Source organism: Tursiops truncatus, chromosome 20 (assembly GCF_011762595.2).
Source record: "Tursiops truncatus isolate mTurTru1 chromosome 20, mTurTru1.mat.Y, whole genome shotgun sequence".
Classification (NCBI taxonomy): Eukaryota; Metazoa; Chordata; class Mammalia; order Artiodactyla; family Delphinidae; genus Tursiops; species Tursiops truncatus.
The window spans coordinates 34,621,595-34,645,618 of record NC_047053.1 but is presented as its reverse complement, the minus strand read 5'-3'; the positions used below and the strand labels follow the sequence as shown (position 1 = coordinate 34,645,618).

Genomic DNA, 24,024 nt, shown 5'->3' with positions numbered 1-24,024 from the left:
TGACCCGGGCTTCCCTGGTGGTGCAGTGGTTGAGAGTCCACCTGCCGATGCAGGGGACACGGGTTCGTGCCCCGGTCCGGGAAGATTCCACATGCCGCGGAGTGGCTGGGCCCGTGAGCCATGGCCGCTGAGCCTGCGCATTCAGAGCCTGTGTTCCTCAACGGGAGAGGCCACAACAGTGAGAGGCCCGCGTACTTAAAAAAAAAAAAAAAAAAAAAAAAAAATACAATGACCTCTGGAGCAAATAAGCTACAATACCCTAAACATTCTTCATCTAATTCCACACCTAATCCTTTTCCCTTCCCCTCACACCATGCACCAAATCAGGAATCAAGTACCATGAAATCCAGTCCAAATATATTATAAATATAACAGAAGGGACAAGTGATGTGAAAGTTGGTCTCTAGTTTAATTTCCTTCAGTCCTAGGGCATAGGCTCAGAATTTGTTTTCAGAGCCAAGAATATTATCTAAAGGGCTTTTGTAATAGACAACTGTAAAATATCACCACAGATGCATCCTCAGTTTTATCTTCTGAAACTTGGATATGATATTCCCCCTCCCTCCCTGCAATTCCACCATCTTCGTCACCAGCTTCAACTTCCAATCAGACCTCAGGTCCTTCTAGCATTACTCAGCTGACCCTGTGAGGCACTAATGATGCCCCCAGGACTTAAGTATTCGGTTTTTAGCCCATTATTTTGTGCTACCTTATGGGTAGCTTCATAATTCCTCTTCAGTCATTTTATATATGTTTGTCCTTTCTCCCCAGTTTTGAGCAAAGGGACCCATTTGCTCTGTTATTTCTTGTCCGCTACTAGTGCAAGCCACTGCGTCCGGCGATGTTGAGGCAATGTTGGTTGTTTTTCCAACTAATGTTTCTGATCACTCCTGAAGGCTGAGGCTAAAAGCCCTGCAGGAACTTCCCTGGTGGTCCAGTGGTTAAGACTCCACGCGCCCAATGCTCGGGGCCCGGGTTTGACGCCTGGTCAGGGAACTAGATCCCGCATGCCACAACTAAAAGATCCCACGTGCCACAACTAAGACCCAGAGCAGCCAAATATATAAATAATAAATAAAGCAACACTATAAAAATAAATAAATAAAAGCCCTGCAGACTAAAAGTAGGGAAGGCTCCAGGTTCTGTGAGGTCTAATACTTATATAATTTGGGGGTTCCTCTTTAAGTTAAATAGTAAAATAATTATAGACTTAGGGAGGACTTGGAAGCGTTCTGTGTAAGTGAGGGGATCTGACTCTTAAGTTTCATTAGCTTCATTGTAAATCTGTTTCTGACTGAAAAAAATGAAGCCTGGTTACATCCCATCCAACTCTTCAGCCCTGATTGATCAGGCGCCTATTCCTGGCTTTTCCTGTGGATATCCTGTACCCAGCACATCTATTCCACAAGAAGGTTCTGGCTCAACAAAATGGCCTTGGCAGCCAAGTCTCTCTATTTAGTGAAAAAGTCCCAAAGGGCTGGATTAACACTCCTCCCACTTAGTAAGTTGGAGGCACTTAGAATAATGCTCCTTTCAGAGCAGGTGATTTCTTGCTATGCATGGTGGAGGGTGAGGACCTTGTATCCAATTCTTCCTGGAAGACCCTGATGGCTCAAAGCCTCGAGGAGTTGCATTGTTATGCAGCAGAAGGGCCTGGAATGTTCCAGTACATTCCACCAGTGGCCTCTGTGACCCCTGCTTCTATTCAACTTGGGCAAAGGCCTGGTAATCTACAAAGTAGCGTGTATTCTGCTGGGGTAGGAAGCAGCTTGGTCTTACTTCTTCCATGCCACTCTGATAGTATCATACAAGTTGGCACCTTCCTTGGAAGTCCCACCCAGAAGCTCCATCCAATTCTCTGACCTACTGGGTGTTTGCCCAAAATGTCAAGTCAGGGTCTAGATCTCAACCCTGTTAACTTTTTGGCCATATACACCCAATTTTGAATTCTTCCCCAAAAATTCTTCCTGGGATCTCTGAATCTGTGGTGGGTCTGCATTCCTCAGAATTCCCAAGAAGCTTGTGCCACCTGTGGAGACACAACATCAGGGCCCCGGAAAGAAGGTCATATAATTAGGATGCTATAGACCATATGCCCCAACTACACAGCATAAAAGAATACTTCTGCTTTCTGGGAGCTTCCTATAGGCTAAGTAATTTGCACACATAATATCATTTAACCCTCAGTCCTAGTTATTATATCCTATCCAGTTGGTGTAACTATCCCCAATTCACAGGTGAGAAAACTGAGGCTCAGAAAGGTTAGGAAATGTATTGGAGGTTATCTAGCTAGAGAAGACAGGTTCATCTGCTTTCAAAGACTGTGTATAACCACTACTGGGGGGTTCAATGGACTAGGTCAGAGGGATGCAGACCTAGAGGTCCACCCTTATCCAGAAGTTGAAGGTCAGAGTTAGGAATACAGACCAGATCCTATAACCCACTTCCCTGCCTCCCTGTCCCCTCCCCTAGCCCTAAACTCTCTAGAACTCTGACTTTGTTTATAGCGCAGAGAAGCAGTGCTCAGAAATTATGGAGGTGAGTCTGGCAGGTTCCAGCTGTTCTTGGTGAGGGAGTTGAATATTTTTTGGAACTCCTCCTTGAAAAAAGCATGGACTAAATGCACTTCCTTTCTCCAAGCTTCCTACCTTGGGGAAGGAGAGAGATGGGGAAGCTGGGGGATTTCCATTTAGGAGAAACCAGAGACGATCAAAGGAGGTAGAACAGTGGTGCTGCCCTTTAAGAAAGACAGCCAGAGCTCTGGAACTTGGACTCTTAAACTTCTGTAAGGTGCCAAGTAAAGTGAGAAAGCTCTTCTTGGGGTCAAAAGAGGAGCTACAAGAGGAGGCCCTAGGGAAGACTTGGCAGAAAAGGGTGGGAAGGAAGTCAGACTCTATCCAGGACCAAAAGTGTGGTTTAATTCTGAACCCACCAAAACCAAAAAAAAGAAAGGGGCTCACCCCTTGACTCCCTATGTCCGGGGTAGGACAGCCAAATAAGGGGAACTCTTGCCGGACTGTGCTCTCCATTTTGACACAAAACACTGGCTGTACTGCCTGCCCAGCCTGCCAGAGAGCTGCTGGAAAGAGCCACTGACCGCTGCATTTGGTTGATAAATGATGGGCACCCCTGCCTGCTGCCCATTCTCTTTTTTTCTCCCTGCTTAGTTTGCAGCCTTCTGCCTGGCAGGGAGCCCCAGAATAAGGGTGGGAGAGAAGGGTCCTCCAGACAGTATTTAATCCTTAGTGATTTATAGGCTGCTGGAAGGGGGTGGGGGGGAATGTCAGACAGGGGAAGCCCCTGGGACTAGTTTCCATGATGCATCAGCACACCATTGACAAGAGTCTAAGTATTTTCCTGATGCCTGTGCCTTCGGGCCCATCTTTGAGAGATGATACAGCCCTTACCGCTCTGGTACCAGGTAGGATGAGACCAGCAGAGCTGGCTGGGAAATGAACAAACAACCAAATCCTCAACCTTTACTTTAAGCCACACACTGCTGGGAGAGGGAAGAAATAAGTGAGGATGAGCAGCTCAATAGCTGTTTTTGGAGGATTTATTTTTTTAATGTACGAGAATTCTTTTGAACCCTCCATGGCTCTAAGAAAAATTATTTGAAATGTTCCTGCTTAAGGGGCCGGGGTGTGGTGGGGGGCGCGGGTAAGTGCCAGGGATTGAAGGCTAAATGCCAGGGAGGCTGGTTGCAGGGATTCTTGGAACCAGGGCTATTGGCCTCCCTGCTGTGGGCTCAGGAATACCAGCCCCAGGCTCTGGTTGCCCTGAGAGATGCAGCCATTTTTACTTCTGATTGAAGGGCACCACCTTCTGGGATTTTCCCTTCTTTGGTGAAAACCTGAGTAGAATATGCCCAGGGAACCAAGAGGGCATGTGCCCAAGAGTCTGGAGGGCACTGGAGATAACAATGTGAGAGGCAGGGTGAGATCAATGCTTTTTATAGTTTAGAGTTTTGTTCCTGTTGGTGGAGAGAAGATGCATTTTGTGAGAGTGTATGGTAATTGCCCTTCATAAGGATGATCTCAAAAGGTCAAGGGATGGGCCTTGAATAGCCCTAATGTCCCTGAAATAGTCTATTGTATAGCTATTGTCCATACATGTAAAGGAACCCTTCCTGACCCTATTCATACTTTTCTGCCTCTGGGATTTCCCAAGTGAAAATCGTATTCTACTTTATCCCCAGACCCAAGTCTACCTCTTTTAAGCTTCAACAACAAAATAGTTCAACATACATTTCTTGAGCTCCTACTATGTGCCAGGCATCGTGCTAGGTGCTGGGAATATAGAGATAAATAACACACAGTCTCTTCTCTGGCGAGTCCACAGTCTAGTTTTTGAAAGATTTTCCTTCGCACTGACTTTTCGGATTTGGTAAATAAATCTGCATCTATCCCCTTTATATTTTCATATGCACGGATCATAGTCTCAGCTTCCATCTTTCCACAATCTTTAAAATTTTGCCTCATATGGTAACCTCCATTTTCCCCTTGACCAATTTAGATAACTTTCTTTGGACTCTGATATGTCTTCTTAGGAGTTGAGTGACCAGAATTAGACACGATATTTCATATACAAATGCTATATGAATGTGTGTACGAGAGTAATCTTATGTTGTCTAACTTCCTTCATTTATCATTACTATTGCCATTCTTTCATACATCCAATAGTTACTGAGTACCTCTTAAGCACTATGGACTGTGCTGGGTGCTGAGAACGCAATGGTAAGTAAAATGGACACTGCTCTCATGAAACCTAGCCTGGGTATGTGTTGGGAGGACAGAAGCAAAGAATCCAAAGAGTCACATAAATAGATATATAATTATAAACTGAGACAAATGTTATGAAGAAAAACGCCGGGTGCTGTAACAGTATAGAAATAAGGGCTTTGGTCTAGTCTGGAAGCTTCGGGAAATAGTTTCCTGAGGAAATGACATTTGACCTTAGAGCTGAAGGATTAGTGGAAAGAGGTGAAGAAGAGAATGAGGAAAGAACATTCCAGACAGAGTAAAGAGTATGTGCAAAGATCCTGAGGTGGAAGGAACCAGGGGACTCCTGAGAACTGCAGGAAGGCCAATAAGGTTAAAGCCCAGAGAATGAGGTTGTGTGGGACGGGCTGGAGAATTAACCAAAGGGCAGATCATGCGGTCATTGCAGCCAGGTAAGAATTTCAGTCTTTATCCTACAGAAGATCATGGAACCAAAGTCTTTACAGAAGAGCTTTTTTCCCCAGATTATTAATGTTGCTTATACTTGTCTTGAAGGGGAACAGTAATGATAGTCTGAACTGTTAGGAACTTTCCCAGTTTCCTGGCATGGTGTGGCTATGTCTGGCTGGCCCTGGGGAGGCCCAAAGCTGATGAACCGGCCCCAGCCTGGCAGCCCTCAGGCAAGGGATGGACACTGTCAGTATGGACAGAGGGGCAGGGGTGGAGGGTGGGTGGAGTGCTTTGCCTGAGGTATCAGCCCCACAGTGACATTTGGAACAGCCCCAAGCCTATGGCTCTTGTTCCTTGATAAGTCTATCATGTGTACCCCCCCCATTTAAATGGTCTTCTCACCCTGCCACCCTTCCTACAGCAGCTGTGCGCCCCACCCAATCTGGGGAAGGCCTCTGGATAAGAACTCTGACTCTGCCCAGAACCTGAGGTCCTGGCCTTCTGAGTTCAGGCCTTAGTACTGTCTGGAACCATGTATATACATATTCCTGATAGTTTGGAGTTATTAATGGAAGCCATGGGAGAATAGGGTCATGATGGTTGGACTTGGCCTTTCTGAAGCCCTCTCTTTCCTTCTGGGCCTATCTTTGGAGAATGTGGTCTGGTGTAGTGACATCTACTGGCAAGGCTAGGCAGGTAAAAAAAATGACCAGATGCCCACTCATCCTCAAGTAATTTCCAGACTAGTAAGAAAATCATCCTTAACTTCTGAGATTGGGTTGGGTCAGTAATCGCAGTTGGTTACAGCAAGACTAAGAAGAGCAGGGTTGTGAGTTTGGACCATGTTATGTGCTGATTTACCTTAAATAGAGAAATTATTTTCCTAGTTGTAGCTCGCATCCCTCACCCTGGCAGTTGATTCACATTTGGGTACAATTAGTCACAAGGGAGATTGACTGAGCATGTGTAAGTGACTCAGAGAGAACCATTCCTGGCCCCAGTTCCTGGGAAAGCATCTCCCAACAAATGAAATGACCCTCAGTTTACAAACGGCAGAAGGCAGGGTCATTTTTCATCCTCCTGAAGTTGACTGGTTTGCGAATTTTTTTCCTAGTACTCAGTTTCTCCTAGGTCATCAGGAAAATAGTGTCAACACGACCATCTTCAAAGTTTCTACAGTGGGCAAGAGTGACTACAGCTTTTTTTTATTTTTTTTTGCGGTACGCGGGTCTCTCACTGCTGTGGCCTCTCCCGTTGCGGAGCACAGGCTCCGGACGCGCAGGCCCAGCGGCCATGGCTCATGGGCCCAGCCGCTCCGCGGCATGTGGGATCCTCCCGGACCGGGGCACGAACCCGTGTCCCCTGCATCGGCAGGCGGGCTCTCAACCACTGCGCCACCAGGGAAGCCCCGTGACTACAGCTTTTAAAGCGGCCCCTCAGTTCTTGCTGAGGTAAGACATAACCTGCCTCCCCACTGCTTTCATCCATGTCATCTACACATTCTGTTCATAATATCATTCTCCTTCTTAATAGCATGCATAATTGACAAAGAGTTTACCACTAGAGGTAATAGGGAAGCCAGAGAGAAAGAGTGAGGAGAAACAACTAGAGAAATTATTATGAAGCAAATCTTCTGCTTTCTTAGTAACACTGATTCCATAGCTGAATGTGGCTCAGACAAAGCATCTTTCACACAAACTTAAAAGAAAATCATCAAGACCTCAGTAGAGAAATGAGTAATACATAGGATTTCATGGAAGAGGAAACAGGAAACAGAAACACATGGAAGACTGAAGTCTATCCTAACTAGAAATAAAACGAAAAGCACATTTGAGGTGCAGTTTTCATTTTTTTACTAAACTTGCAAGATTTTATTAAGTGGTAACACTCAGTTCTGGGAACATCTTAAAATTGGTATCCTCCCACAGTGATGGTGACACTTTAAATTTGGGCAAGTCTTTGGGGAAAGAAATAAAGCAACGTATAAGAGGCAGAAATAAAAACAGGAGAGCTACAGATGCATGCAGACTCTCACTGCAGCATTATTTGACTTAAAAGACACTCAATAATCCCAAATAGGGGAGTGAGGGCACATTATGTCACAGAGCCACATTGCAATGGCACACGGCAATTACAATTATGAGGACTACAGATAAACACGGGAAATATTGAGAATGTGTAAAAAATATGAAATTTCATGTAAACAATGAGTGCATTTATACAAAACGTGTACATGTAATAAAATGTACACATGTGGAGAAAAATTGGAAGGCAATATGCAAAAAATAAAAATAGCTCTATGGCACCAGTGAGATTAAGGATGTCTTTTATTTTTTCAGACATTTATTTAGTGTTATTATACTGTGTTAGTAACTTTTGAACAGGTGGAGGGGGTTGGTGCCGGTGAACGTCATACTCCCCCAGCCCCCTCCTATACACACTTGTCCTAAATCGTCAGCTGGAGGAGGAAAAGACCATGTGTGTTTATTCACAGTGTGCACTCAGCTCCTACCCAATGCCTAGCACTTATCAGATGTTCAATAAGTTGAATGAATAAATGAAAATGTCTGCAGTCTAAAAAGTCTCAACCCATGATCACAGAGTACATTCTATCCTGGGGAATAAAGAATTTGGTTTTGCTAGAATTAAAAATAAAAAAAGAAGGCCCGTCCATAACAGCAATTCCCTGGTTTTCTTGATAAGTGAATTTGGGCATGGAGAACCCAGGGAGAGACAGTCTGTTAAAGCAAACCCAATTACCACCCAGGAACATATGTTGCCCTGAGGCCTCTGCTGCCATAACAACATTGTGTAACTATAACTACAGCCCTGGAGGCTCTGGCCCTGTCAAATAAGGAAAAGGATGTCTTCATTGTATGAGGGCTTTGTGCTCAGATTGGCTTCCCTAGGGAGCTTGGATGGGGAAAGGGAGGTAGATAAGTGGAAGAAAGGGGGAGATGAAGGGCAGGAGTGGGAGAAGAACTGCTACTGAATCAGGATCAGAGTGATTTTTTTTTTTTACTTTTAGCAATTTTCAAAATGCAGTTATTTGACTATTTAGTTTTGGCCGTTATTTATAACCCCAGCTACAGAGGTGGGCAACAGTGACCGAGCCTGCTGGGATCTGTCCAATACCTTCCCCCAGGGCAGGGCTGGGGTGGGTGGTGGATAAGGTGATCCAAGAACCAAATTAACCAAGAAGGTAAGAGAAGTTTCAGGCCATCTCCAGCAAGAGTAAGAAAGGAGGGACCACTAATGACCTCACTGATTCTATTTTTTTCAATTAAAAAAAAGTATTTACTTATTTATTTATTTCTGCTGACTCTATTTTTAAGGCAGCTGTGAGTGAAAAGATTTTAATATGAATTATGGTCACATCAGCAAATTCTGAGATTCTTGCAGAGGGACAGAGACTAGGCCAATACTTTTACTCAGAAGTTGCGAGATTGGCCTGGCTACACTAGCATTGTCTTTAAAAGGTCAAGGCATGCTCTCCCACCTTACAGGACAGTTATCTGCACACAGAGGAAACTGCTATCCCTAACCCCTCCTGGTCAAAAAGAGGCTTAGAGGTGAGAGGGTGGCTGGTTCTGTGCAAGTCTTTCCTAACTGAGCCAACACCTGGCAGAGGCCACACCATTTACCGAGCCCTTTTAGATGCCAGCAAGGGAGAAGCTGGAGACGATGTGGCCAGCCAGGCAAGGCTCCCAACCTCCAGGAACTCCCAGGCCTTTGAAGCAAACAATGGACAACTACACTTTGTATTTGAAATATGGTACCCACCATTTTACTGGCAAGGGGAGCATTTGAAAGGAAATTGAAGGATCTTTTAGGGAGCTTCAAATGTAACTGAGGAGACAAGATACAGGTATGAGAAAGAAACTTCATAAGAACATACACAAAAGATTACCCCCGCTACCCCTGCCCTGTTTGGTTCCTCCTCAGCTCTGGGTAAGGGTATTATTATGGAAGCATTCTGACTGGTCTCCCTGCCACTCTGATCAGTCCCCCTCACAGCTTTCAGAAAAAGATCTCTAAAGTTCAAGTCTAATCGTGGGACTCCTCTGATTAAAGTCCTTCAGAGATTCCCCCTCACCTCCAGCCCAGGCTCCTCAGCAGGGCATTCAAGGCTCTGCATGAACTGGTTCCTAAAACCATTCATGCCTCTTCTTATGTCAACCACTCCAAATCCAGTCATGCCCTTAGTCACACACACACCGTACTGCTCCACACCTCTGTGCTTTTTGCACATGCTGTTCCCTCTGCATAGGAAGCCCTTACTCTCCTTGTCCGCTGGCAAACTTATTCGTCCTATGAAGTTCTACTCGTTTCACCTCCTCTATGCATCCTTTCCTAAACTCTCCTGATAAAACCGTCCACTTCCTCCTCTGTAGCACTTCTGAACCTTGCTCATCTTTCTATTTTTCCATTAATACCCTTATAGTGTTTTGGAACAACAAGCTTACTGGCCTGGGGAAACACGATGTTTTATCCATCTTGCTTTGACTCAATGCCTGACATATAATGCCTGGGTAATCAAACATCGAGACCATATAAAGCTATATTCACAAACATTAAGATGTTACTGCCATAACTAGGGTAACTGGAATAATAAATATCAGTAACAACAGCCATTTATTGCCAGAGTAAGAGCACTTACTCTGTCAGGAACTGTGCTAAGCTCTCTATAACAGTCATTTCCTTTAATCCTTGTAACAACCCTGTGAAGTGGCTATTCTCATCTCCACTTCACAGATGAGAAAACTCAGGCACAGGTAAATTTTATAACTTGTCCAAGAGCAATGCAGACAGAAAGCGACAGAGCTAAAATTCAAATCCAGATCTGACATCAAACCCTGTACTGGATGCTAGAAGACCTGATGAGTAAAACAAAGAGGAGTTATGTTCCTCTTACTTTTTAGGGAAGGAGAGAGGGAAACAGAACATCTACCAAACTGTATAAGGAAAAGTACACATAAAGCAGTAAGTGCAAAATAACATAAATCACTATGCCCTAATACCTTAGGAAGAATAAATCAGGAAAGACCTTCTGAAGAAAGCAAATATTAAAGAAGGTTGTGAGATGCATCAAGGCAGGAAGAAAAGCCTGTGTGAAAGCCTAAAAGCAGGAAGAGCAGTGGAGCTACCCATGTGAAGTCTGGCGTACGAGTGTGGGCAGGGGGCAACTGGTAAAAGGCTTTGAAACGAACATCAGTTCCTGCTTTGAGCAATAACTGTATCAGGATGAAAATAAAACTCAAAGTAAAGATTATGTTTGGTTCAAAAAAAGAAAGGAAGAGAGCAGAAAGCTTTTAGGATTTCCCCTTCCCCATTCTAAATATACCTAGCTAAAAAAAAAAAGGGACTTCCCTGGTGGCGCAGTGGTTAAGAATCGGCCTGCCAATGCAGGGGACACAGGTTTGATCCCTGGTCCAGGAAGATCCCACATGCCAGGGAGCAACTGAGCCCGTGCGCCACAACTACTGAACTACTGAGCCCACGTGCTGCAACTACTGAAGCCTATGCACCTAGAGGCTGTGCTCTGCAACGAGAAGCCACCGCAATGAGAAGCCCACGTACCGCAACGAAGACCCAATGCAGCCAAAAAAATATATATATATATATATATGTATATATATATATATATACACACACACACCTAGCTGTTTGACTTTCATCTTTAGTACACACCTTTCTTACAATCACATTTCTACCTTCTTGGTGTTAGTTTTTTCATCTTTCTGCCAGAGGGTACACCCTCCCAGGACAAGAACCATGTCTAAAGGAAACTGTAAACTCTTTTAATGCTACCTGCAGTGTTTGAAAATTCGGTGTAAGGGATTAACTAATGTTGAACATCTGTAATGCTGGTGTTTGTATTTTGAATGGCTAAGTCAGGATTTTATTCTAAAACACTAATTTCTAGGGAGGGATACTTCACCATCTTTGAGTGCTATACATTCAGAGACTGTGAAACAGTAAACATATTCTGATTGACTAGCAAGAATTTACTGTACATAGAGCGTGGTCTGGGTACTATTTATTTATTTATTATTTTTGGATGCGTTGGGTCTTCGTTGCTGCGCGCGGGCTTTTCTCTAGTTGCAGGAAGCCGCGGCTACTCTTCGCTGCGGTGTGCAGGCTTCTCACTGCGGTGTCTTCCCTTGCTGTGGAGCACAGGCTCTAGGCGCACGGGTTTCAGTAGTTATGGCGTGTGGGCTCAGTACTTGTGGCTTGCGGGCTCTAGAGCACAGGCTCAGTAGTTGTGGCACATGGGCTTAGTTGCTCAGCGGCATGTGGGATCTTCCCAGAACAGGGCCTGAACCTGTGTCCCCTGAACTGGCAGGTGGATTCTTAACCACTGTGCCACCAGGGAAGCCCAGCTCTGGGTAATATTAAGGATGGTATTAAAAAAAGTCAGATATGCTCTTAACATTAGAGCTCCTTACCAATAGTCGGGGAGCCACAACATCCAAGAGTAACCTCAGGAACACTCCAGTAAGTGCAAAATAACAGTAATAGTGTGAAATTAAATGCTTAAGTCCTGAGGGGATACAAAAGAAGAAACATGAGCCCTTTCCAAACAAGCTCTTACGTACAATTCAACCTAAGTAAATTATTCAAAGGTATTTATAGTAAACATTAAAAGCTAAACACTAAATACTAAAAGCTTCCTGTGTTAACACCAGCCCAGGATATGTCCAAGGAGAGTACTAACCAAGGGTCTGGAACTTCAATTCTTCAGCGTCCTCTGTTCAGCACATTAATCAGTTGTTTACCTTCTGCGGCTTTGTTCCTTAGCTCAGCTCCAGGGGGGAATCTCCATCTTAGCTACCCTCAGGTGAAACTGGGGTCCAGGATCCTAACTTAATGACTGAGCTGGGCTGGACTCCACCCATGAGCTCTGGGCCAAGCCTTGGTCTTCTCAAGGCTTTTCTTCCAGCGAGGCTAAATCCTCAATGCCTGCTGTCCACTTCCCAGCCTTTTCTTATGACTCTTCTAGCCTTACATCTTCCAAAACTTCTCCTTTCAAGGCGCTCTCACTATTATTTAAAAATCAACGCCTTTCTGAGCTCCAGCTTTACTAAAAATATTCCTTCCTCTTCCCCCTTCCCCCAACTCCTGGCTCAAGCAACTGCATTCGAGAGGTCACTTGGGCTAACGGGTTCAATGCTTCTCCGGCTCTGCTATGGCGCACACTCTCACCCTGCGGGCCACCCAAGGCTCTCAAACCCATACAGAATGTGCTCACCACAGAACTAAATTGGTAATTCTTTGGAGCTACAGCTTCTGGAGAATGGTTCTGTCTCCTTTCGCGAGTGATCGGATTAACTTACTTGCTGTTCGCTAAGGGCAAGGACAATGTCTCCTCTACCAGACAAGAAACTTCCCGATGACAGACGCTACCCTTTCGTTCCTTTCACAAGCCCCCATTCTCACCACTTTGAGACACAGGATGGCTGTTAAAATATAGTTTCTTCTGCAAAATATCCCTTCCCAACTTTGAGTTTATGTCATAAACGAAAACGTCCTTTAGCCAATTCGGCGACGAAGGGGTTAAACCTCAGCAACCTGATGGATTCTGGGGCTTTCCTTCTCCGACTTCGGAAATTAAAACGACCGGGAAGGGAAACGTTGCCCAAGGTAAAGATGAGAACCGTTAACTTCAACTGTCGGGCTTCTGCCCCAAACAGGAATGGCTACCCACGCCTACAAAGGGTGCCATTCCCCTAACTAAACACGGCTCACCCCGGTTTCCACCATCGGTGTCACTTCCTGACCAAGTCCAAAATGGCGCTCAGTAGCCTCACCGGAGGAGCGAACCTCCCAGCATCCTCTCTGACCCGCAACGTCAGGTGACGCGAACCCCAGCCGGAAGTAGAGGAAAAAGCGCCTCAGCCCGCGGCGCCTGCGCAGAAGGCTGTAGACGCTGTGAAGCAGGAGGCACTTGGGATCGTACGCAGGATTGGGACTGCTACAGAGGCCGCCACGGAGCCCGCCGGAGCCACCGTTCCTACTGCTGCTGCCGCCGCTGCCCGAATCGGAACCGTCGGGCCGCAGCCGCCGGCAATGCCGCGAAGGAAGGTGAGAGGAACGGGACAGGAGGGATGGCGGGTTTCTAAGGACAGTCTTTTGAGCAACGTGACGCAGTTGGCCACGCCTCACAGTGGTTGGATTCCAACTTCCCGCTCCCCCGAACCTAGCTCAGCAACCCTCTCTTCTGTCCATACCCAACAGAAAAATGTGGGCCCGACCCTGGCCTCGGCCTATGCTTGCAACTATTCCCGCCCTCTGCTTGCCTGGCTCGGAGGCGTTCTTCTCGTTAACTGGTCGCTGAAACGTCTAGAAGCATATTGATTGGCTGGTGACACCGCCCATTTGGGCTCAACGGTCACCTCCCCGCGTGTGGGGGCGGTGTCTGGGCCCGGCCCCACCGCTCTCCTACTGGCGGTAGAGAACGATCCCTTTTCTCTTGATTGGCTGGGCTTGGCAGTCTGTCCTGTGGGGGCGCGGTTTAGCGGGGCCGCGATTGGGTGGCACGAATCCCCCTCTCTTCCGTCTGGAGATGCTCATAGGAGGAGAGGCGGGGTTTTGGAGCATCCTTCCTTTCCCCGCGGGGGACACAACAAAGCAGAGGACTGGGTGGTGGAGAACCAGCGCCCACTCCCAAGGGATCTCACTCTGGCCTGTTGCTCCTACGCTGTAATTATTATTGTTTCCTTAGTTGGACAGCGCCTAGAAAATGCAGTTCGTAAAATCAGAAACTTTGTAGAATTAGATGGGACTTATGAAATCACCTAAGGACACTCCCATCCCTTCTTTTCTCAGCTAAACAGAGGCTTATTGGAGTGCCCCAAGCTACTCAATTAGGCAATGGCAGAGCCAGGACTACAGAACAAATCTAATTCAGTTCAACAAATGCTTATTGACTACTTGCTACGTGCTGGTTGCTGGGGATTCAGAAATTAATTAGACGTGAACCCTGGCTTAAGGAAATCAGAGTCTGATGGGGAAAACAGACATATAAATAACTGTAGAAGGATCTAGTAAATTCTCTACTTGGCAGTAATGTACAAAGCTTAATGTCAGAGAAGTGGGAGAGCAATTAAGTCTGTTCTGGAATAAGATGAGAAGTAGATTGGTGAAAGCCAGAGAGAAGAACTGAGTTCTACAGTCAAGCCAGGAAGGGATGGTCAGAGATGATCAGGGATTCAAATATCTGGGTAATTGGACTAGATGACCTTTAAGATTCCCCCTTTTATCCTGTCAATTTTCTGTGACCCTCTCTGGGGCCTCCACTCATTATCTGGGCAGATTAGACTTGAAATATTTGGAAAATTGGGTGGTATTGTTCACTTCTGAAGAAATGTTTCTCTTCACAGAGGCTTTCAAATATTTACACTTTTTAATGTCTCCTAAAATGACGTACATTGACAGGTGGTATTTATGTTAAGGCTTACCAAATGCAGGAATAGTACTGGTGCCTTGGAATAGGCCCACAGTCCCCTTTCTTCAATTCCCATATACAAAGAGCTCTTGAAAATGTAGATTTTCTAGTAACTTATTTGGTGACAAAACCTGTCCTAAACTGTCCTGAGTTTTCGTGTGTCTCATTTAGTGTGATTGTTTACATATTTTGCTGCAGAAATGGTGTTATTTGCAGCATATATGCAAATTATTCCCTTTCCAAAATTCTAAAAAGTTATGAATTCTAAATACAGCTGGTCCTGAGGGTTTTGCATAAAGAATTGGGGACTTGTAATTTGAAACTTTGGTTTTTTTTGTTTTTTATTCTTTTAGCAAATACATTTCTCTTTCTGGTTTAGTAAAAGGTATAGTGTTAATGCTCAGTTGATAAAAGTTATCTTTATGGTTAATCATGCCTCAGGAGGCTAACAATTGACAAATAATTATTTAAAAGATGATTTTTTTTTTTTTTTTTTTTTTTTGCGGTGCGCGGGCCTCTCACTGTTGTGGCCTCTCCCGTTGCGGAGCACAGGCTCCAGACGCGCAGCCTCAGCGGCCATGGCTCACGGGCCCAGCCGCTTCGCGGCATGTGGGATCTTCCCAGACCGGGGCACGAACCTGTGTCCCTTGCATCGGCAGGCAGACTCTCAACCACTGCGCCACCAGGGAAGCCCTAAAAGATGATTTTTAAAAACCTTTTGTTTTTGCATACCTATGAGTCTTCATGTGCAAGCCGCTCCCTTCCCCGCTTTCTTAAAGCACTTCTGCCATTCATGTGGAGAAACTTCAAAAGTAGATAAGAAAGAAGAATGTTACTCTTTTTCTCCTTAAGTTCTTTTGGGATCAGAGTTGTGGACCATGACATTTTGAATTAGTGTGTAGTTTTTAAAAATGTAATAGCTGTTGATGGAGACTTTGTACAAAAGCTACTCTGAATTTCAATGGGGTCTAGTACTAACATTTTTCTCATTACTCTGGACTTTCTGTAAGTACATGGTTATGTCAACCGATCTGTTTTGAGTAGAATACTTTCCAGTTTGTGGTACTGACCTCCAGATGGACTTGTTTCAGAATTAACGATAATACAGTAAGAATTCTCTTTCTGTGTTTATTTAATAAGGGTGCATTATTTGTAGGTTGTTTCATTTAAATGCTCTAAATAAAGGAAAGTTGTCTGTGGAATCCTTTCTTAGGTTTGAACTTGGTGTTTTCAGTATCACAGTTCGTTTTTTTCCCAGTGTTAATTCAGACCCACAGAGTAAATGTTTCTGTGCTAATGTTTGGATCTATGGTGTTACAGAGGAATGCAGGCAGTAGTTCAGATGGAACCGAAGATTCCGATTTTTCTACAGATCTCGAGCACACAGACAGTTCAGAGAGTGACGGCACATCCCGGCGATCTGCCCGAGTCACCCGCTCCTCAGCCCGACTAAGCCAGAGTTCCCAAGGTAAAAGGCGGCTTCCTTCTTCCTGACCACACCTCACAGCTGACTGGACATCACATTATGGTGCTAGTTACTGTGGAAACTGGTCCCATGTCTTGATGTTGATGACAGAATCTGGTAAAATGCAGAGTAAATGACTGCGAAGTATCAGGTTTTTAAAAATGGTTCTGTTGGGGGTACTGTCCAATTTGTAGACCCAAAGGAACTATGTCTGGTTTAATAGGTGTGTGACACATGTATGTCCTGAGTCATTTAATTTTTTATAGATTACTGTTTCCCTATCAGTAAAATGAGAATGCTATCTTTTCACTTTCGTTAGAATGGTTTAGGCCTAGGGACTTAAAATAGTCTCTTGAACTTGTTATTATAGGAGGCCCAATACTTTTAAAGCCACGTTTAATTCTGTAATATAGTCAGGTACGGGTAATAAATATAAGTAGTTGACCTAACTATCAATTGTAAATACCCAGAATTTTGCTTTGGTAGTAAAGAACAGAGAATCTTGGTGTCAGAAGGTTCTCTAGTGCAATTAGCTATCTTGGCTTAGATTTGGAGGGTACCCCTAAACCCTCTTGGCTCTGCTCTGGGATTCCCTGGGGAAGAAAGAAAGTTATAATGAATACAAAAAGCTGATGATCAACAGGCGATAATAAGTTAAGAGGGAAAATATAATATACTTAGAGCGCTTAAACAGTGTTGATTTGGTTAGTGCTTTGTATAAACATGTTGCAAAATGAGAGAAGAACATCTCTTCTTTCAAGCAAGAAAGTGGGAACATTCTCAGCAACTGTTCCTTACTTTATTTTTGAATCTAATATTTGAGCTGAAGTATAGATGTTGTCTCTTGATTTCTCAACTTTTAAGTTTTATCTTTTGGCATAATGGGAATATTGATAAATGGCTACTATAATTCAGGTACTATGCTATGTACTGGAATACCATGATAGAAAAATCATACTTCCTGCCCTCAAGGAGCTCACAGTTTAGTTCGGGATGTAAACTGGTATGGTAATGCATTGTGGAACCGGCTCTGAGAGAGGTTTGCATAGAGTACCGTGGAAGCCCAGATATGGAAATCTTACGGGATCTAGTAGGAATTTACAAGTTGAAAGATGGGAAAGTGTTATTATAGGTAGAGAGTACAGTATATGCAAAGGAATGGGCATAAGTGTTCTTAGAAAGTATAATTGATCATGCCCTGGACACCTGAAAGTTGTAAATATTCAAAATAGCTAGGAATTACACGAGCTCCGGGTCTCTTTCTAGTTATACTTTATGACCACTGAGTCACACAACTCCATGGGGCACCGTTCACAGTGTGGTCCATGTAAGATGACCCTCTCTAAAGCAAATGTAGACTATCAGTACATTGTGAATGGAGCCCCCTGGAGGTATGCAAACTGAAAACCTAGCTGTGTGCTAACTTTTACACAAGAGTTGGAGAATTTCAGTTTTCTTCTTTGCAGAATCTGTAAGATATACATGTTAGGATTTTTTGTTGATTAAAATATGCTTTAATTTTAGCTCTGAATTTCTTTTATTCCTTTTTTGAGTGTCATCAGAGTAGAGATGAGAAAAGGCTACTGGGTGCTTCAGAATAGACTTCTCTATCCAAAAGAATTTTAAAAGTTGTAATCTTGCCTTGCCCTTTACGAATCTAATACTATTTTGCTTTAGGGTATCAGATAGGGTAATCAGGAAGAAAAAAAAGAGATCCTTAAGGAAAGGAAATATTCGTATATTGATATACCTTTAGTAGTAGAGCATCTGTTTTCTGGTGGGTTAGATAAAGGAAGAAAGAGAGGACGTAGCTAATATTTATAAAGCACTAGATTTAGCTACCTAGGGATCATGTTAGGTGCCTTACATGAATTATTCCACGTATTCTCACACAAAATGTATGAGGAATATGCTACTAGTTTTGCCCCATTTTTTATAGATCAGGAAACAGGCTTGGAGAGATTAACTTGCCCAAGATGCCACAGCTAGTTAGTATGATGAAGTGGAATTGAATCACGTTCAGTCTTGATTCCAGAGCCTAAACTATTAATTCCTTGCTGTATTGCATCTCTATACCTGATCTATTTTGCTTATATTTAGTTCAATAAAATGGGTGTTTTGAGGATTTGTTGGATTTTGTGAAATATGAAGAGGAGGGCCTATGTGCTAATAAGTCACACCACTGGGAAATAAAACAGATTTCCTTCTTTTTTCTTTAATTGTTTTATTGTTTTTAAAAATCGGGATCAGATTCCAGTCCTGTTCGAAATTTGCAGTCTTTTGGCACTGAGGAGCCTGCTTATTCTACCAGGAGAGTGACCCGTAGTCAGCAGCAGCCTACCCCAGTGACTCCGAAAAAATACCCTCTTCGGCAGACTCGTTCATCTGGCTCAGAAACTGAGCAAGTGGTTGACTTTTCAGATAGAGGTGAGTGGGTGTGGTATGATTTGGACCCATTACAGAGAGGGTCTAGTCAGTTTCCTCTTAAGGGAGGCTTGGAGCCACTGCAGATAGATAGATGCCCAATACAAAATTCAGCTAGGTGAATGCTGGTGTGTCTGATTCCTTTTTTGTGTCTTGCTGAGGTCAAGTTTGGTACTCTAGTACTCTTGAGGTCCAGAGTAGCTGGAATATATTTGATTGGACCTGCAGTAGGCAAAAGGGACTGGGTACCTCTTACCCACAGATGAAGAAGGCTTAAAGCACATTTTCTTACAGCCTGCTTGTCAGTCCATTTATCTCTGAATTTCTGAAGAGGAGTGACCCATCAGTAATGGGGAATGGTGAGGTATTGAGGTTGTGATTCAGCAGCCCAAATCAGAGGCCTTAGATGAAAGGCTTTAGGCTTTTAGCCTGCCAACACCCCACGGCATGTGTAACTTCCCCAACCAGGGATGGAACCGGCGGCCCCTGCAGTGGAAGCTCAGAGTCTTAACCACTAGACCACCAGGGAAGTCTGGTCAGCTGGTTTGATGGAACCGTATTTACTTTTTAAAAAAAGTTTTGTTGCCAGTATTTGAAAAAACAAAGATTTCATGTAAAAACCTGAGTTACTAGTTTCTTTTAAAAAATGGAAAGCTCTGGGAACATTAGGTGGCCATTCACCACAGTAATAATTAGCTGGAACTGAGTAGTAGTTGTCCCCTTGAGAGGGACAGTCAGCTCTCGATTTGGCCTTGCTCAGCCCCGGTAGGCATTTGGTTTGCAACCCCTAATTTAGAGTTAGTCAGGTCCATTCACAGTCTCACACCAAGTCTGTTCAGTGTCATCCAGAAAGAACCATTTTCGTTTATCTTCCATCCTGTGTATCTCCTGGAAGGAGAGTGGGGTGGTAATGTTTTTTAAAGATTTATTCCCATCCAGTTTTGATTACCCATGATTTGGGGCTTGGGAGAAACACAGATAAGTAAAATGCATTAGGTAAACTCCAAATGGAATTTTAGTGAGGATTTAAAGTTGCAAAAGAGGAATGATGTTATTAGTTTCTCTTCATTTTCTATTTAGTTTTATGGCAGATAAGTGGCTAAAAGTTACTGGTTAAATCGTAGAAAGAGGGTCTTGGAAAGCCCATAAGCTCTTCTGAATATAATAACCCTCTAAATAAAATAAACCCCATTCATGAGTTCTACCAATTGCTTTTACTTTAGAAACTAAAAATACCGCTGATCACGATGAGTCTCCACCTCGAACGCCAACTGGAAATGCCCCTTCTTCCGAGTCTGATATAGACATCTCCAGCCCCAACGTTTCTCACGATGAGAGCATTGCCAAGGACATGTCCTTGAAGGACTCAGGCAGTGATCTCTCTCATCGCCCCAAGCGCCGCCGCTTCCATGAAAGCTACAATTTCAATATGAAGTGTCCTACACCAGGCTGTAACTCCCTAGGTAAGTGTGCCCAAGCCTCATGACACCCTGTGATATGTGGTTCTCTCTCCCTCTGGAATTAGGATCACCCAGAAATGTTCAGTGTTCCATTGTGACTTAGCTTCTTAGGCTCTTCAGTGATCACTCCTCAGAATAACTCTGAATTGCCCGCTTGAACAAAAGCATCTTTGGGACTTCCCTGGTGGCGCAGTGGTTAAGAATCCTCCCGCCATTGCAGGGGACATGGGTTGCAGCCCTGGTCCGGTAAGATCCCACGTGCCACGGAGCACCTAAGCCCGTGCGCCACAACTACTGAGCCTACACTCTAGAGCCCGCAAGCCGCAACTGCCAAAGCCTGCATGCATAGAGCCCATGCTCTGCAACAAGACAAGCCATCGCAATGAGAAGCCCACACACCACAAGGAAGAGTAGCCCCTGCTCTCTGCATCTAGAGAAAGCCCGCGAGAAGCAATGAAGACCCAACGCAGCCAAAAAAAAAAGCATCTCTGCTTCTTGGCCTCTTATCCATAGTAACAGATTTGGTTACAAGGAAATTAACTGTGATGGGCCATTCAGTTTATTGAGAGCTTTTCCCAGTGAAAAATTCTCTCATTTTTCCAGCAAAAACAAAACAGAAAACCAGTTATCTCTAAATATCTCATTGTGCGGTGCTTCGTTCAAGCTTACTGAGGACTAATAGACTGTAAGTTAGTGATGAATAATGGTTGTATGGCCATAGCTATTAAGGAAATGAGAAAAACAGATTTTTTTGGTCAAGAGGTTCTGAAGGTAAGGAGTACAGATGAGACCCTGGCCTTTTGTGACTTCTGTAGTTTTAGGTCTTGTGGCTTTGTGTGCTTTAGTAAGTATAAACTAGATAAGCATTTCTTCACAGATAGATGAATATTTCATTATTTTCTTATGACTTATTTTTCCCCCTTACTGAGGGATTCTAGTAATGGTTTAAAAACCTTATTTGTGCTCCTTAACTGAGATTAGGTGCAAATGTTGGGCTAAGCTTTTGTCTAGAGTTGAAAGGTGCTGATTGGAAGATAAGGGGCCTCTCTTTCCATCTACAAATTTAGCCTTTGGGGACTTCCCTCGTGGCGCAGTGGTTAAGAATCCGCCTGCCAATTCAGGGGACACGGGTTTGAGCCCTGGTTTGGGAAGATCCTACATGCCACAGGGCACCTAAGCCTGTGCTCCACAGCTACTGAGCCTGCACTCTAGAGCCTGCGAGCCACAACTGCAGAGCCCATGTGCCACAGCTACTGAAGCTCGCATGCCTACAGCCCGTGCTCCACAGCAAGAGAAGCTGCCGCAATGAGAAGCACACACACCACAACAAAGACCCAACACAGCCAAAAATAAATAAATAAATAAAAGTTAGCCATTGAATGTGGCCACCAGGTTCAGAAAAAAAGTAGAACAGAGTAAGTTGCTGCTTTGCAGACCACCAGTACATTTTCCCTAGTATTTTATTTATTTGGATCCTTTCCTGGTCTTAGCAGCAGTTTCTTAGGTAATTTCAGGCCATCAAAATGGATAAGTAAAGCAAAAGTTCCCCTGAACACTACACCAGTTGTTACTCAAGGTAGTTGTTTCAGGCCTAAATCAATTTCCTTGAGATAAATAATGAAAAACTAAGAATAGACAGTATATAAACACTAGTACAAGAGATAGCTAATATGCTTTCAGACAGTAAGAGGATCTCATTGCCACACAGCAGGAGAAGGAATTTTCCTCAGCTCTGCTTGTTGGTATCCACGCATCCTTAGATTGTTACTTTTATTTTATGTACTATGTGTAATCAGTCATTCAATACTTATTGACTGTTTTAAATTCTGGGGGTGGAGTTGTGAACATGTCAAATTCCCTACCCTCATGTAGCTTATAGTCTAACTGGGGAAGGCAAAACAGATGTGTAATACATCAACTGGAGATGTATGCTTTGAAGAGTAGGATACTGCACATACAAGCGTGTGTGAGTTGGGAAAGCCACTCTGATATGCTGATATTTGAGCAGAAACCTGAGATAAGTGAGAGAGTGAACCATTTGAGTATCTGGGGGATAAGCATTATGGTAGAGGGAACAGCAAGTGCACAGGGTCTGGGGCAGGAGAATGCTTAACCACTTTGAGGAGTATTTTTTTGGGAGGGTTGGGGGTGCTGCGCCGTGCAGCATGCAGGGTCTTAGTTCCCTGACTAGGGATCAACCCGTGCCCTCTGCACTGGGAGCACAGAGTCTTAACCACTGGACCTCCAGGGAAGTCCCTTTGAGGAATACTTTAGGGGCCAATATGCCTGAAGCAGATAGACCAGAATGGGGAGGAGGAGACAGACCAGAATGAGGTTAGAGTGGGGGACTAATTCTGTGTTATTTATGTCCTGGACTCAGCACCCTTAATGTGGTAGAGACCAGAGAGTAAGTATAAATCTGCTGCATCACGGGAAAGTTGACTTGACTTTTGGTTTTAATGTATTGGCGAAGATTGAAAAGTATGAACCAGAGCTTCCAATATTATTCTGGATCCTGTTCCACTCTTCATCTTAGGCAAAACAGTGTCGTTAATTTTTTTTTCTTGGTAATTTTGGTATGAAAGTAGGATGTGCTTTTGAAAAATTAAAACCCTACAGGAGGTCTTGAGTGCTAAGTAAAAGTTCTCCTTCACTCATATCCCCAGAACCATGCCCTAGATATAATACTACTATTGGTAGTTTTTTATGAATGCTGATAAGTTTCTATACGTATATAGCACACGTGTATATATGTACATGTATTTCTTTTTTTGTTATTTAGAAAAAGGAAAATATACAGTGGTTTGACATCTTAGATATTTATTGGCACTCAGAGGTCCATCTGTTTAAAGGATATAGAGAATTCCATTATATTGAAAGTTCAGAAATTATTTAAATTGTCCTGTATTGATTGACATTTATATTGTTTCTCATTTTTTAACTTTTTTTTTCTTAAAGCTATTTTGAACAGTACTGTAATTGATAGCCTTGTATGTATGTATTTTGGTGTCTCTAGAAAATCTGCTGGATAAATTCATAGCAGTGGAATTGCTAGGTCAATAGAACAGCTATCATTTTTAAACTTTTAATATAGACATATTGGTTGTAGTTTACATATTATAAAATAAAACAAACTTGAATAATTTATTCAGCAGTTACAGATGCATAGTATCTAAAAAGCTTGCCATAGCGATGATACTTTACATTATGTACATAGTGTTTGATCAGTGAGGGTAGTATTTTGTGTCTAAGATAAATGTGTGGATCTCTAATATTACGTTTTAAATAATATAGTCCTGGAGACATGGCAGCCTGCATATCATATATTAATTCCCCTCTCCCCCAGTACTTGGACTGTTTTTACCCTTTATTTATTTATTTTTTGGCTGCGCTGCAAGGCTTGTGGGATCTTAGTTCCCCGACCAGGGATCAAACCCAGGCCCTTGGCAGTGAGAGCACGGAGCCCCGACCACTGGGCCACCAGGGAATTCCCTGTTTTTACCCTTTAAAGCTTACTCTGTAAATCTTGTATAATTTTTAAATCCCTTTTAAATGTCTCCTTTACCCCAAGAAAGATAAAGGTTTTTGTAGATTTGCAATTTAGCTTAGCTCACTTATCTTTTTATCTCATTAGCCTTGGCTCACCATCCCTCTCAATCTTAGGTGTTTGATAAACCTTTTGATTGAAGGGACATATAAAAATGAAATAATCAATTCTCTGTGTATTTTCACAAACCACATGAGAAATAGAAAAATGAAGAGATACCCTTTTAGATAAAATGAGCTTTCTGTATTGTTTTTCCTAATATCTTCATCTTCCCTTCTTAAGAGGGCCTTGTGCAAACTTCCTGATGAAAAGTTTGATTATGTATTTTATAAATAAATGAATGAATGAATAATATAAAAGTTTGATTATAGAAGAAGGCTAAATCTTTAAACAAAACCAGCCACCCCTCCAAAAGAATGAATATATTTAATCTGGTCCAAACTTATCAAGGTATGTTTCCTTATATGATAGAAAAGGCCACTTCCTTCTCCATTTTTCATAAGTTTCTT

The 24,024-nt window shown here is 43.4% G+C and overlaps 1 protein-coding gene and 1 long non-coding RNA gene across 8 annotated transcripts in view; one reads left to right on the top strand and one right to left on the bottom strand.

Annotated features, from left to right (window-relative positions):
- Window positions 1-211: 211 nt before the first annotated feature.
- On the bottom strand, window positions 212-12,933 carry LOC117309636 (uncharacterized). The gene is made up of 3 exons (XR_004523948.2): window positions 11,890-12,933; window positions 11,621-11,715; window positions 212-2,029 (listed from the first exon to the last, which is right to left on the bottom strand). It is a non-coding gene; the product is annotated as an uncharacterized lncRNA (long non-coding RNA).
- Window positions 12,934-13,091: 158 nt separating this feature from the next.
- The window catches only part of KAT7 (lysine acetyltransferase 7), a 33,299-nt gene continuing 22,366 nt past the window's right edge, over window positions 13,092-24,024 (top strand). For all 7 annotated transcript variants that reach the window (XR_012328407.1, XR_012328408.1, XM_004320877.4 and 4 more), the window contains exons 1-4: window positions 13,092-13,256; window positions 15,940-16,087; window positions 18,335-18,511; window positions 19,732-19,971. Coding sequence is in view for 5 of the 7 variants with exons in the window: in XM_004320877.4 (XP_004320925.1) it covers window positions 13,242-13,256; window positions 15,940-16,087; window positions 18,335-18,511; window positions 19,732-19,971 (580 nt within the window). In the remaining 2 variants the exon portion in view is untranslated. The remainder of the gene's footprint in view (window positions 13,257-15,939; window positions 16,088-18,334; window positions 18,512-19,731; window positions 19,972-24,024) is intronic.